Source organism: Salvelinus alpinus, chromosome 16 (genome assembly GCF_045679555.1).
Source record: "Salvelinus alpinus chromosome 16, SLU_Salpinus.1, whole genome shotgun sequence".
Taxonomy (NCBI): domain Eukaryota; kingdom Metazoa; phylum Chordata; class Actinopteri; order Salmoniformes; family Salmonidae; genus Salvelinus; species Salvelinus alpinus.
The window spans coordinates 29,511,237-29,527,453 of record NC_092101.1 but is presented as its reverse complement, the minus strand read 5'-3'; the positions used below and the strand labels follow the sequence as shown (position 1 = coordinate 29,527,453).

Genomic DNA, 16,217 nt, shown 5'->3' with positions numbered 1-16,217 from the left:
CCCTTACTACCTGGGGGTGGCCCGTCAGGAAGTCCAAGATCCAGTTGCAGAGGGAGGTGTTTAGTCCCAGGGTCCTTAGCTTAGTGTTGAGCTTCGAGGGCACTATGGTGTTGAACACTGAGCTGTAATTAATGAACAGCATTCTCACGTAGGTTTTCCTTTTGTTCAGGTGGGAAAGGGCAGTGTGGAGTGCAATATAGATTGTGTGATATGTTGGGGCGGGCGGTATGCAAGCTTGAGTGGGTCTAGGGTTTCTGGGATAATGGTGTTGATGTGAGCCATGACCAGCCATTCAAAGACCTTCCTGGCTACAGACGTGAGGGCTACGGGTCAGTAGTCATTTAGGCAGGTTACCTTGGTATTCTTGGGCACAGGGACTATGGTGGTCTGCTTGAAACATGTTGGTATTACAGACTCGGTCAGGGACAGGTTAAAAATGTCAGGGAAGACACTTGCCAGTTGGTCAGCGCATGCTCTGAGTACACATCCTGGTAATCCATCTGGCTCTGCGGCCTTGTCAATGTTTACCTGCTTAAAGGTCTTACTCACATCGACTATCTAGAGAGTGATCACATATTCGTCCGGAACAGCTGGTGCTCTCATTCATGCTTCAGTGTTGCTTGCCTCGAAGCGCGCATAGAAGTAATTGCGCTCGTCTGAAAGGCTTGTCAATGGGCAGCTCGCGGCTGGGGATTCCTTTGTAGTCTGGAATAGTTTGCAAGCACTGTCACATCCGACGAGTGTCATAGCCGGTGTAGTAAGATTAAATCTTAGTCCTGTATTGATGCTTTGCCTCTTTGATGGTTCGTCGAAGAGCATAGCGGGATTTCTTATAAACGCTCATTGAAAGCGGCAGCTCTACCCTTAAGTTCAGTGCTGATGTTGCCTGTAATCCATGGCTTCTGTTTGAGGTTTGTACGTACAGTCACTGTGGGGACGACGTCATCAATGCACTTATTGATGAAGCCAGTGACTGATCAGATGAATCCTGGAACAGTCTGTGCTAGCAAAAAAGTCTGGTAGCTTCTGTATTGAGCTGGTCACTGGTACTTCCTGCTTTAGTATTTGCTTGTCAGCAGGAGTCAGGAGGATAGAATTATGGTCAGATTTGCCAATTGGAGGGTATCAAATTGTATGCGGAGAATGCCTGACAGAAATGGTAACATAAATGGTAGCGTAAATCCTCGATCACACCTACAGCGTCATTGCACAAAATGGTAAGCAGCATCATCTGGATATGTGTGCAACAAAAGTTCAATATTCACCTTCTGCTACCATTTCTGTCAAGCCTTCTATGCATACAATTTGATGCATACATTCAATAGCAGCGTTCTAGCTAGCTAAATTGCCATAAATGTTAAATGCTTTTCGACCTGTCACCAAATTAATATAATTGGTTCAGAGTGTGTTTTGATATTTCAACCTGCGTGTCCTGATTGTGTCTGGTGTGGGGGTTCAAAATCAACATGCGCGTGATGGAGCACGCAGGGGCACGGTTTGGTCAGCATGATAGGCTATACGAAGAAAAAAACATTGTTTTATACACAAAAGTATGTGGACACCCCTTCAAATTAGTGGATTCAGCTATTTCATCCACCCCCTTTGCTGACAGGTGTATAAAATCGAGCACACAACCATGCAATCTAGACAAACATTGGCAGCAGAATGGCCTGTACTGAAGAGCTCAGTGACTTTCAATGTGGAACCATCATAGGATGCCACCTTTCCAACAAGTCAGTTCGTCAAATTTCTGCCCTGCTAGTGCTGCCCCTGTCAACTGTAAGTGCTGTTATTGTGAAGTGGAAACATCTAGGAGCAACAAGTGGTAGGCCACACATTATTAACGCTACAGCATACAATGAAATTCTAGACAATACTGTGCTTCCAACTTTGTGGCACCAGTTTGGGGAAGGCTCTTTATTGTTTCAGCATGACAATGCCCCAGTGCACAAAGCGAGGTCCATACAGAAATGATTTGTTGAGATCTGTGTGGAAGAACTTGACTGCCATGCACAATGCCCTGACCTCAACCCCTCGAACACATTTGGGATGAATTGGAATGCCGACTGCGAGCCAGGCCTAATCGCCCAACATCAGTGCCTGACCTCACTAATGCTCCTGTGGCTGTAAGTCCCCGTAGCAGTGTTCCAACATCTAGTGGAAAGCCTTCCCAGAAGAGTGAAGGATGTTATAGCAGCAAATGACCAACTCCATATTAATGCCCATGATTTTGTAATGAGATGTTCGATGAGTAGGTGTCCACATACTTTTGGCTTTTACGTAAGGTTTTACAGGGATGGGCAGCTCTGATCGAGGTGGGGGCCACAAAAAATCTGAACTCATCATGAGGTGCCGCAGTTGCTTGCGAATCTGTCTACCCACATGTGCATTTGCAATTTTATAACAAATTTCATACAATTCTACAATTTTTTCCATGGGACTGAGAGGAAAATTTGCAGTTTTAAAGCAAATTTCCTGCAACTCTATAATTGTATTTTTTGCCATAGGGTGGAGAGAAATGTTTACAGTTTTACAAAGGATATCTGAGGGCCTTCAAAGGGAGGGCCAGGGTCCGCATGCAGCTGCAGGCTGCCATTTGCCTATCCCTGCTCTAGACTAGAGCATACCCAGTGGTCAATGCATGGTATAGGGCTATCTGTCCCCTCTAGCCTGTCCAGCGTGCTGAAACGTGGTCTCCCAACTTGGCAAAAACTGATTGAATCAAATTTGTTGTTGCCACGTCATTTCAACAACAGAAATCAATGTTACAACGTTGATTCAACATGGAAAACTAATTGGATTTGCAAAACATCATCAACATAAGGGAATTTTGAATTTTTTAACTTTTAAAATACCTCTAATGACGTGGGGACATTTTTTCATTGATTTCATGTTGAATTGACGTTAGTTGGCAACTCAACCAAATGTAAATCAAAACTAGACGTTGAAATTAAGTATATATTTGTTTCGCAGTGTGCATAAGCTGCAGCTCATGCAAACACAAATGTCCTTATCTTAGTATTCTAACAACATGAAAATATATCGTGTATACATCTTTCTTTGGCTTAAAAGGTTCGTCCAGATGACAGAGAACACAACCTGTAGAGATCTGAATAACTGATATTAATTTACAAGGAAACTTGGGCTTATAGTTACAACCCCCAGTCTATTCTAAAAAATATACTTTAATGCACCTCAATACATCAACAAATAACTTGTTCATATCAGCCAACATTGATGTTTCACAAACAGCACAGACTTTGCAAAAAGTACCCTGTAGGCTATTTATCCGACGCCTATAGGTCTAACTTCACCTCGCTCAGGTGTGTTGATGTCTGTTGATGAGTGTTGCTGGGCGGGCGACCTGCATTTGCACGACCAGCGGAAATGACACAGTGACTTAATTGTTTGCTCAAACCTGGGGGGCAAAAGTCATTCTATTTGTATTTGCCATCATCCCTTTTTCTTATTTTGACTTTCTCTGAGTTAGGTAACCAACAGTGCCCTGAAAGAGAACATGTTGCCATATGCATTGTTCCTCATTTTCAAAAGGTATTTTGTTATCTTTAAGTTTTGTAAACGTTGGCCTGCAATTGTAAAGCGAAATCATATCTTAACCACTCATAAATCATTTGTCCACAAATTACGGGTCGTGACGCCCATAAGATAAACCCTTTGCAGGTGCCTTTTAGACTTATGAGACCAACCATTCTGCTGGCAAAATGCCTCGTGTGTTAGTTATAGCCTATCACACAGGCTATATGTGGAACAAGGAGGAAAATTATAAGCATTGTTAATTAATCTGCATATTAAGTAGGCTAAAGGTAAGACATTTCTTAATCATATTATTGGCTACTTCTAGCTTATTGGTATCTTTTCAGTTATTCGACACTGTCATTCATTGATACATAGTCTGCATGTAGGCCTCTAATTAATTAATGTATGCTCTGTTATCATAAAACGCAGAGAACAGGTCAATCATTTCCAGTGGCCTGGAAATTTCCAATGGCAACTATTGTGTATCTAAAATAAATTAGACAATACATTCTGAAGTAAATGGATGCTCTTATCCATTTTAATTAAAATTCCAGATATTTTCAGTCATTTAAAATTGAGCCATTTTTAACAAAATGTTAGATATGCACATGACAAATAATTGAATTAGTGGCAAATTTATCAACATTCTATATACGCACAAGACAAAGAATTGAATAGCTCGCAAATTCAAATTGTAAACTGTCCCTCCAGCCACAGCATAGGCCTAACGTAGGCTATAAAGTTTAAGCACATATAGGCCTATCATTTTATAGACACGTGCAACAAATTATCTGGATTTCAAACCCAGGGTCATATGATGCTATCCTAACGTTTTATCAATCCTTATTGGAAGACTCCGGTTCATGGTGGTCAGAGGGTCTTCGTTTTTTCGTTTCTTCTTTTTTCCACTTCATCCGCCGGTTCTGGAACCAGATTTTGATGTGTCTCTCTGTCAGTTTAAGTGTGGTGGCTAGTTCATATCTGCGGGGCCTGGATATATACTTGTTAAAGAGGAACTCCTTCTCCAGCTCCAATAACTGAGCCCGGCTATACGCGGTTCGGCTCCGCTTGTATTCGTCCCCGTTCTGGGAATAACCACCTTAAAAGATACATACATATAAAAGGTGTGTCGTTAGTTGTTCAGTTAATCTATCTAGACTTTGTTTGCATTTTCACGCTAATGCTATAACCTTGTTTATTTCAGGTTAGGCCAAGTTTTGAGGCCTTGTGAAACCTTTTCTCCCATCTCCTCATTTTACCTGTCAGACAAAATCGCGTCACAACTATGTATGTTATAAAGTTGCACCTATAAAGTATCCTGCTCACCTGGGAGTGATTGGTATGAGTGAACTCTGGAGCTCCTCATCCAGGGGAATGGCACTTGTGCCGGGGACTCTCCCTCCACCACTGGGCTGTCTCCTGGATGGTAGTCGTTCGGTACACGACCCTGACCTGTCAGGTATTCCTGTTCCTGGGTCTGTGTCTGAACAGGCCTCGAGTACTGACAGGGAGGTAGATCGTAGGGCAGTAAAGTTCCCTTGCTCCGGTGCTCGACAGAGGCACAAGGGGGCATGGGGATCCGTACCTGCTCCGTGTCACCGCTGTAGCGGCAGGAGGGCGGGTTGTAGTCATATTCTTCCGGTGACTGCAGTTGGAAGCGCCCACCGTCATAGTAAATATCCGAGGTATCCATTATTGAGCAGATTTTCCCAGCGATAATTTTTTACAGGATGTCCATGTACGTCCCTGCAATATATCCTTCAAGTGAGGCCACAACTTGGAGTGCACCTATGAGTGAATACCTATCCCTAGTCACGTGACTGACACAACTCATAACTGGCTATGGGCCAGATTGACCAAAGTTTGCACTGGTGCAAAGTTGAACCTGTTATTTCCAGAGGGGAATGAATCACAAACAAAAGAGAACATGAAACTTACTTTATCCTCATCTATAACCTGAAACCTTTCGATCTTTTAACCTATTTCTTAGGTAACGGGTGCAAACTTTGGAACCATACAATCGCTTATGGTTACATAAACCCACCATGTTCCATATTTACTGAATGAAATAATATTTATATTTACATAAATATTATTTCGACAAGGACATATTCTTGGAGGCACACAACGTTTCTATTGTGTCGGGTGGAATTACACAGAAGCATATTCAAATGCTTGAGTTCAATATGACTTGTGGCATGGCATGTACTTCGGCCACCTTTCGTAATCAAATGGGTGTATAATTTATTTCCTTTGTAAATATGTAAAGCTGTCATTCTGGCTTAGCTGATAAAATAACACTGGCTGCTTTTATGGAACTACTTGAAACATATGTAAGTAGCGCAGTGATTAGTAATGCTGTTACACACACAAACACACACACACACACAGACACTCAAACACACACACACAGACACTCAAACACACACACACACACACACACACACACACACACACACACACACACACACACACACACACACACACACACACACACACACACACACACACACACACGTGCCATTATGATAGTGATACAACTGAATCGAATAATTGATCTATAACATCTCTATAATGAGGTGGTATAGTTATTCATAAGTCACTTGGGCTAAGCCTATATTACTCTCCATTAAAAAAATGTGTTTAAGATATAATTATTATTTTGCATGGGTCTCCAATTTGGGCTTTGTGAAATGTATGTATATTTCAAGGATATATATCGTCATATTCAGTTCGTTGTCCTCTGTTTCGGAGAGCCATATTCATTAATTCAGCGACTAAATGCAGTTGATGATTTAAGAGGCACGCTCTAACCCAACAAAATAATGGATTTTAAAGTGGTTGACATTTTAGAAAAGGCCTATTCTGAAGAGCATGACAAAAGCTCATGGCACATATTGTGTGGTGACCGGGCTCCCACTAGATTAAGTCACCAAAGACGGCATTGATGGGGCACGTGTCCAGAATTCACAGTTTCATCATCATTTGAAACAAGCAACTCACTGGACACTCCTGGACCCCTGCCTTTACCAGGGCGGGATGATTCATCGCCACTCGAAGCACTTGGACTCAGAAGAGAGGGTTGTCACATTTATCGAGGGCCAAAATTGTACTTGCAGATTCATGACCAAAGCAGAGTTCTCCGCATGCAAAGACAAAACTTTTTCTCTCCTTTTCTCATTGACACTTGAGTTTGCTCTTATATCTCCACACGAGACAGCAGCTGCACACTGGTGAAAAGCAGTCGTATTAATTGTCTTTTGTAATGCGTAATTGCCACATTTTCAATAGTAATTATGTCGTCTTTGGAGTGCTGGTTTTGGTGGCTATTGTATTTGAACAGGCCTCATACCTCATCCAAAGTAACAATGTCTCAATTTTACATTCCACAATATTTTGGGCTGAGTGACGGTTTAGGCTTTAGACCTATAATTGCATGACTTTTCTATTAAGACATTTTGTAAATCGACCATGCAAATGAAAAGTATGAAAGTCATGCCACACGAATTGGGGCAACTGCTTCATGCTATTGCTTTTCTTTTGATTATAGCCAAAAACCCGACTGTCCTACACGCCTACTATGATAGTGTTTTTGAGAGTTTACTTTGTCTCCCCAGCTAGTCTTGCCATGGCGTGAAGGTATAATACACATGAGCTTCAGGCTATTATAGCGGACTGACAGTTCGAGGTCAGGGCCCATCGGTCTGAAAAGGGGGAGACTTTCCCAAATCTGCAGTTAGCTCCATTGTCAATCGGTTTTAATGGGCCGGTGGTCTTTCACTTTCACACCTGCGAGGGGTAAAATCTAATTCGATTAATAGGAACTTCAATATATATTCATTAGGTGGCTTTCGCTCAATAATATATGATCACCAGCGGGATGTGAAAAGAGACCATTTATTCCCAGTCTGAATGGACCTGCGTGGGACCAAAACTTCACCTGCTTCCCCTCTCAATTAGGAATGTATCCCAAACTCCGACTGAAACGAGTTAAATTAACCGTTAGCTAATTTCCTATCGCCCTTCTTACGCAGTCCTTCTATTTCAGCATGCCCCCTCAATTTACCATAAGTTGAAAGGTTCAACTAGTGCTTAATGAAACAGTGACTAAATCGTTCTCTCGCTCTCAGAGGAACCCTGTAGCTGTCTCTTCAAAGGCCGCAGAGTCTGCAGCCGTCGGGGGTCCACTGCTAAATGCGAGTCCCAAGACAGGACAATCTAACCTGTCAAAGCCTTTGCCCAGTTCTATATATCCTTGTTCTGTGGTTTCGAAGGAATTGCAGCATAATCAGCCAACGTGGGACTGAAACTGCAATTAAACTCATTTTGGACAAGAAAAATCTCTTCAAAAGCGAACATAACATGGATGATCGAGGCTATTACCCCGGTTTAGCCCTGGGCTTAATCGGGTAGGGCTTTGTGGGCAGGATACATTATGGGCCTAGTACTTCATATAGCCTCTAAATAAAGTCCAGGTATCAATAATAACTTCATAATAATGATGATGTTAATAATAATAACAATACTACTACTAATAATAATAATAGCATCATCCTTATAAGAACTAATGTAGGCTACTTAAAACAAATGTATTTTTTTATTTTTTATTAGGTTCTATTTCATTTCAGAATACCATTTTTTTTTATTAGAGTGTTTTATTAGAGTGTGAGTTTAAATATGGTCAGTATAGGTTAGGCTACATGTTCGTTTTTCTCTAATGCTATTATGTGTTATACCTTTTTATAATTACCCATTTTGGCTATTGTCAGGCTATACGAATATACTAACATGTAAATACTGTTTTTTTAAATGCACCAGAGAATAAATTGGCAATAATTCAACTGAAACTCAGATCTAATGTAAAAATCTAAAACTGACCCCCTAAAGTTATGCTTTTAGCCATTAGGGATACCATAGGAACCATCAACACAGCTTTTATATTCGGACTATTTTTCTTTTCTGCTTATGTTTGGTTGGATGGGAGTGTGTTTGTGTGTGTGAGAGAGAGGGGGTCAGAGAGTTGTTAAGTATAGACAACATCAACTTAACTCTTTAATTAAGTGCCAGTATAGTTCACAGGTAATGCACTCCTTGTTGACATCTTTTATCAACCTGTTACCTAATCAGAGAGGGACTCAATATAACATGTAACATGGTTAACCCGAGCAGGGCACTGCCAAAGCCAGCTCTAGGAACAGACAGAAAATGTCAAGATTTATTAAACTATTAATCTATTCTTGATCATCTTAAAAAGAGTACAGTATATGCATTTGGCTGTAAATGACGGTAAACCTGGATGTAAATCTAATACTGTTTATATTAGTGTCTCTGATCACCTGCATATGATGACATTAATGTGTCCCTTGAAATGGTCTCATGAGAAAATTCGTGTAATTATTATATTAAATTGACTATTTACTCAAAATACAGACTCAACGTTGATTTCTTGACAATTATATCATTCAAACACAAAAGCTCAAACAATAGCCTTTAAGGGCCGAATCAAAGATACACCTGCCAACCGGTCAGAAAACATAGCATATCCATTTTTGTCTGAGATACAACTCACCAAAGTTTTATTAAAATAAATACAAATATACATATTATTTACATAATAGTCTACTAAGCACATACAAATTCAGGTGGATAAATCAGATGTGAAACAGAGTAGATCAACAGCGTCATTGCCACATCGGATAAATATGATATTTATCTAATCACATGGAAGAGGAAAGATACCAAGCATTGTATGACAACTACTGAGGATGTACAACTTTGACGTTGGTTGAACCCTGAATGATTTAACATTACATTTATGTTTCTAAATGTTTTAACAAATAAAACATGTATTCACAATTTGTTCATATTGGACAGTTAACATAAAACGAAGGACAAATAGGCCTGCACGATTTAACCAGAGGGAACCAAAGATATTCCCAATAGTTCTTCTCAGACTGGAAGTAGCATATCATGGCCATGAGGTCGTCTGGTATTGCTGAATCCGTGTTGAACAAGGGTAGACTATGCCAGTAGTGTAATGGAAGTATGTATAGTGTGAGATGGCCTCAGATTGGGGAGATCTCTTTCTCTGACGCTGATGCAGGGGATAAAGATTCCTCGTCCTCAGACCTCGGGTAGTCCGTATGACCACTTGCGCACTTGCAACCGCTGTGCGCGCTCCTCTGTGTGCCCTTGCCCTCCTTCTTGTGTTTCACCCTCCGGTTCTGGAACCAGATTTTCACCTGCTTCTCCGAGAGGTTCAGATACGTCGCAATTTCGATTCTTCTGAGCCGGGAAAGATACATGTTGGAGGAGAACTCTCTCTCCAGTTCCAATAGTTGCGTGCTGGTGAAAGCCGTGCGCATCCTTTTGCCATTCTGGATGTGATTGCTCTCAGAGGCGCCTGATGGAGACAGCACAACGATTTAGCCACATCATTGTTCTATTCACATTTCTAACAGTGCACTACATACTTTATGCAAGAAATGGCATTGGTTGTACTGTGTGTAATTGCGCGTAATTGGATAGACTAATACAAAACAACATTATAATGTTCGTTATTTCGTATTTGTTATTTCGTACTAGTCTATTCAATTACGCATAATATATGTGGTGCAATTAAGATATGTTGCTCTAATTTCAAAGGTTGAATTGACAGGTTGTTACATTGCGTTGAATTGCAGATACAGGTGGTCAGAGAGCACAACATATTCTTACCTATGGAGAGACAGTGGTACCTCCTGGGGTCAGTGACGCTGTACGTAGGCGTGCAGACAGGTGCGTGTCCCAGCGCCGGAGACTGTTGGTGGTGTGATATCCTCTGACAATATTGGGGCTCCGCTCCCGGGAACTGACTCTTCAGCATCGAAATGCCGCCGCGGGATGAGTGGAGATGGGACGTGACGCAAACCGGGCAGACGCAGAATGTGCCGGTCTTCCTGGATGGGCACACCGGCGCGTTGACCGTCATCATGGTGGGCGAATGCATGCTGATGGGGATGAAGAAGTCTTGTCCGAGATGCTCATTTAGAGGCGCGGGTCGCACGGTGTCCTTGATAATCAAAGAGTCGACATAAAAGGATCTAGACATGGCTGCAGAACGATAAGCGGTCAGTCAGTATTGGTTCTTGCACAAGATGTTGACCGTTTCTCATCTGAAGCCCTCAGGATCTCGGAAGGTCCTTATGTTTGATGGTTAAACAAAAGGGACCCCGGAGAGGGCTGGCCCTAGCGTCACCCACGTGCGCAGCCGGCTCCAAGGGCTTCAGTATACTGCAAGTTGCTCAAACCACGTGATTTGTCAGAGAACTTCCAATCAAAATCTCCACATTCGCTCATTTTACCCCCAATATAGTGAAAAGTCATGTTAATAAACAAGTCACTCAAAAAACATAATATGAGTAGATAAACAAAGTTTATCTATAGCATCATCAGCTGCCTGAGACAATAGTGCCCACATCTCATGCAATATATTGTTTCTGTGCGGTAATGTAATTTGATGAAGAAAATTATATTTAAAATATAAAATCCATATTTTATCTAAACAACAATCCGATTTTAAATTAATTTAAACAGTTGCATTGATTAAGGAATAGCAACAGAACAAACAGCCTAAATTCGTTGGGCGATGGAGTCTCCAATGTATCGAAGGGTTCGATAGGGATGCTGGCTCATGTTGACTCCAATGCTTCCCAAAGTTGTGTCAAGTTGGCTGGATGTCCTTTGGGTGGTGTACCATTGTTGATACACATGGAAAACTGTTAAGCGTGAAAAACTCAGCAGCATTGCAGTTCTTGACACAAACCAGTGCGCCTGGCACCTACTGCCATACTTCCTTCAAAGACACTTAAATCTTTTGTCTTGCCCATTCATCTTCTGAATGGCACACATACACAATCCATGTCTCAATTGTCTCGGGGCTTAAAAATCCTTCTTTAACCTGTCTATTCTCCTTCATCTACACTGATTGAAGTGGATTTAACAAGTGCAATCAATAAGGGATCATACAGCTTTCACCTGGATTCACCTGATCAGTCTGTGTCATGGAAAGAGCAGGTGTCCTTAATGTTTTGTGCAGTCAGTGTATATGGTCAATCCAGACGTAACACTGATGTGTCCCAGAAATTGTCTGTACACCTGTTCATGATCGATTCAAATGTGAACTTTGACGGATAGGCTACATATATTCATATAACAGTAGGCCTCTATAGCTAAAATTGATCACAGACATCTGCAATAGCCTATTGGAGCTACCTCTAATAGCCTACCTCTAGTATCATATCAATTAATCTCCAGCCTCTGAATATACTGTAGCTCTCAGCAAACTCACATACAAACCACATGCATTATCTACAATGTGAGCAGCTGCCTTGGGTAGCCTATGTGTGATGGTTCTTGTACTGTTTGTTACCAGACTTGATCGTCCATAATACTGTTGGTCTAAACAATGAGCTCTCTATTAGCAGGGATTCAAACCAGCGTAATGCCTCCAGTTGGTTATTCGTTTTGTTTTAAATACCAATTAATTAGCAAACTATGCTTAGATAATGACTTTATAATTGACAGAATTGTATGGCCCAAGCCTTGTATATTGTGACAATGAGAGTCAATCTACTTTTCTGTGTGAGAGTTTATTTGTGGAAATGTGATTTGAAGTTGTAAATCTCGTGACTACCTGGACTAAATATAATTGCAGTATAATCATTCCCTGGATGCGTCCCTTTGGTAAAGATTTCAGGTCCAGCAATTAAAGAATTATGAATGCCTCTGTCTGGGTTGTGACTATTTGATAGCGATTAGAATTAAATTAGAAAGTGTTTATTACGCTGGGTTTCTGCCGGGTAAACAGGCAGCTATTTCAGAAATGCGTTAATCCCTTATCTTGTGACAATAATTAGCGAGTTTGATCTCCAGGCGGGTCACCAGTGGGTTTACCTTCTACTTTCATCTGCGGACTAACGCCTCGAACCTCCAGACAGAGCGCATGGAAGCGAGCGGCGTGCGCGGTTTCCGAAGTTTAATTGTGCAAACATTACAAGCGTAAACATCCATTCAGTCTCTTGAGCAAAGGACAAGTATGCATACAAGAGTTCAGTTTAAGGATTGCAATATTGAGGTAAAACTGGACTATAAACCGCACTACGTTGGCTATACATTTTCCAATGAAACTAGGCCTATATATCCAAGATCATACAATTATATTTTGTGGGGTTTACAACTGTTTGCTCTACGTGTAAATTAGCCTTATAAGGGAAGGGAACATGGTCAATTCGTTGTATGTTTTTTCTCTGCTTAATTTGGGGAAGCAACCAGTGGGTAACCAGTGCTCATACGATTTTAATTGGCATCTCTAAACGAATTAGAATATGACTTAATACAGGTATAAATGACAGAAACAAACACGTCTGTCACGCAGACTGTAATTGCTATAATAAAGTGAACACCGTGTATGACATGAGAAGCGCAATGGGTTGTTATGGTACGGAGAACAGTTTCCAGAGAGAGAGAGAGAGAGAGAGAGAGGACAAACCAGGCGGAATGATGTGTGGCGCGCGCCCTCATCACACCATCCTAGCTCCAATATTATTTTTCCATAATTCTGCACGATAAAATTTCATTGTCTATTAAGTAATCCCACAAATGAGATCCTTTATGAGGCTATAATGAGCTCTAATTGCCACGACCAGTCGAGCCACGTGGAAGGGTTTAGCAGGCATTAAGCCGTCGGGTACAGAGCACAGGCTGTTACCTAGCCATTACTTTCATAATTCAAGAAGAAAATTAGTCCATTTAAGGTAAAAATCCTTTGATTCTTTTTATTCTGCTTGGGGTGACAGGACTACAGCTTTGTATGCTTCAGTTAAAAAGCGGCTGCCGCCAATGGGACCGTTACCAAATTACCCCCTTAAAAACGAAACGTCTGAGTTTGAAAAGAATGTCAGAAATCCATAAAGCTCAGAGGGCCCCACTGCAATGAGTTCCTCTCCCATGTTGTGTGCAAACGATATAACCATTCAGCAGTTAGTCCATTCAGCCCTATTCAAGTCATGTTGATGTGGCAATTAATCATGTGCCCATTAATTATAATGAAGATCAAATTAGTAATAAATCACACTTTAGAAATTAATGCACACTGCTTAGTCCTCCACATATTAGCTGTTGATATTTTCCTTGTTAGTGGGAAGATACACCAGGCCTTTGCTTGTTTGTGACCAACAAACTGTTAGGCTGTTAGTTATTAGGGATACCATAAGAACCATATGCCACATGTTTCTATTTCTGACAATAATTTTCTTATCTTATGGTGGGGTGGGAGGGGGGGGGGGCGTGGACACAGTGCTTTGAGTTTCTCAGAAACAAAAACACACAAACGTGTTAATGTGCTTTGCTGAGGCAGCCCCCTCTCATTCTCAGTACATATTATACCGTGAAGAAGTCCATTAATGTTTTGTTGAACAAGCGTCATTAACTTGTTGTATCAACGCCTTTTTACAAAAGTTGCATTGTTGCACAGGGCCGGCTTGCGGCCCATCTTGGCCAATACAGTGGGTGATTTCCTCCTTTATTAGTAACCAGGCAACAGATCCTGAATACCAAAACTGAATAGAAACACTCGGGTTCTCAATATAGTTTTCAATGGCGATGGAAAAATGAACAATGATCCTGCAGACAACATAATGACACGCAGTGACTTTTCATTTACAATTATCTCGTTCATGTGAATAGCAGCTGCAGTGGCTACTCTCCATCTCATGGGTTTCAGTGAAAAGAGAGAGTGAGAGAAAGAGCCAGTAGGAGAAGTTGAATAGGATTCTGCAGGAGTCATGGTCCCACTCAGTGTGGAATCTAATTTATATCTCAATTAATAATTTGATCTCTATACAAAAATGAGTTAGAAATAAAACCTTTTTCTTTAAGTGCATCTAACCATCCATCAGTTCATGCTATGAAAGATAATTTGGGATATTTCTGTGCACAGAACATCAGATAAACGTTAAATGTGGAGCTAAACCCTGAATAACAATTTTACACCTGCATTGCTTGCTGTTTGGCGTTTTAGGCTGGGTTTCTGTACAGCACTTAGTGACATAGGCTGATGTAAAAAGTGCTTTATAAATACATTTGATTGAATAACAAAATAAGGGTTTTGCTCCTCATTCAGAATTGTCAAACCTGGAACTTAGTAGGCCTACTCTGGCAAACCATTTCTAATAGGCCATATAAGGCTTTATTCACTGTTTTACCCTACATTTAAATCGAAAACACCATTCCAGGCAATCCTCCTCAGGACAGTGACACCCACAACACTGGGTGAGCCTTGTGAACCAAGCCACTTACAGGCCCTCATTGTCGGCCGAAGAGATGCGCTTGGCTCCCACTAATTAGAGCAACGTTTCTAGCTCTCACCGAGCTGCTTAGCCGAGACACTCGAGACTGAAGTGTGTCCGTCAGGCAAGAAGTGTCTGGATGTCCACACAAACAAACACAGAAATATGTCTGCGTTTCAATACCATGCGCAATTAAGGAGAGTCTAGAAAACGAGATAAATACCAACCCGATGGTTGCCTCCTCTCTTCCCCGTATTAGGGCCCTGGTCCCCCTCTCTGCCTCCTCTCTTCCCCTTATTAGGGCCCTGGTTCCCCTCTCTGCCTCTTCTCTTCCCCTTAATAGGGCTCGGTCCCCCTCTCTTCCTTCTAAAAGACTAAGCAAATAGTCATTACTGAGCCAAAATGAACTACAGAAAATAAAATAGCCCTTATAGCAATCTCCTCTTGCTTGAGTTGCCAAAGAAAAGTCCTGAATATTCATCCTCATTTTGATCAGAAGATATTTCAGACGTTGCCCTGTGATGCTTCTCTGTTCTGTCATCACTGTTGCTGCTAATGGTTATTGTTGTCTGCCTTTTGGAACTTATTATTGGGGACATGCACTCTCTTACTGGTCACTCTGGACATCAACACCCTGTTATTGGGGACATGCACTCTCTTACTGGTCACTCTGGACATCAACACCCTGTTATTGGGGACATGCACTCTCTTACTGGTCACTCTGGACATCAACACCCTGTTATTGGGGACATGCACTCTCTTACTGGTCACTCTGGACATCAACACCCTGTTATTGGGGACATGCACTCTCTTACTGGTCACTCTGGACATCAACACCCTGTTATTGGGGACATGCACTCTCTTACTGGTCACTCTGGACATCAACACCCTGTTATTGGGGACATGCACTCTCTTACTGGTCACTCTGGACATCAACACCCTGTTATTGGGGACATGCACTCTCTTACTGGTCACTCTGGACATCAACACCCTGTTTTTAATTGGTGGTCTTTTACCATAACAGCTACATTGTTGAAGCCTGCCTCTGTACACTATACACCAAATATTTCCTTTTAAATTATGGTCTCCCCTATTTCCTGCCACCAAAACACACAATCACAGAATATGCACAATTTGTGTAATAGAGACAACCTTTGTCTTTGCATCCATGGAGAGCAAAAATAATAGTGGAACAATCAATGTATTAATTTATAGCAGTGATGGTCAGTTTTCATTTTCTCTATTATTTATAGTCATGACAACTTCTTGGCCTAGACAGTGGGAACGGTATTATTGAACCGCCATGCTCTGAGTATTCTACAGTGGGTTGTTCACAAGTTCAACATAGATGCA

At 41.5% G+C, this 16,217-nt stretch overlaps 2 protein-coding genes across 2 annotated transcripts; both read right to left on the bottom strand.

The window, feature by feature from the left end:
* Nucleotides 1–4,022: 4,022 nt before the first annotated feature.
* LOC139541783 (pancreas/duodenum homeobox protein 1-like) lies at nucleotides 4,023–5,268 on the bottom strand. The gene is made up of 2 exons (XM_071346726.1): nucleotides 4,864–5,268; nucleotides 4,023–4,636 (listed from the first exon to the last, which is right to left on the bottom strand). Exons 1-2 carry the CDS (start codon nucleotides 5,228–5,230, stop codon nucleotides 4,374–4,376), a joined length of 630 nt encoding a protein of 209 aa, XP_071202827.1. The 5' UTR covers nucleotides 5,231–5,268; the 3' UTR covers nucleotides 4,023–4,373.
* A 3,813-nt stretch (nucleotides 5,269–9,081) lies between these two features.
* Nucleotides 9,082–10,686, bottom strand: LOC139541311 (GS homeobox 2-like). The gene is made up of 2 exons (XM_071345822.1): nucleotides 10,255–10,686; nucleotides 9,082–9,940 (listed from the first exon to the last, which is right to left on the bottom strand). The coding sequence occupies exons 1-2, from the start codon at nucleotides 10,625–10,627 to the stop codon at nucleotides 9,603–9,605; spliced, it is 711 nt and encodes a 236-aa protein (XP_071201923.1). The 5' UTR covers nucleotides 10,628–10,686; the 3' UTR covers nucleotides 9,082–9,602.
* Between the last annotated feature and the right edge of the window lie 5,531 nt (nucleotides 10,687–16,217).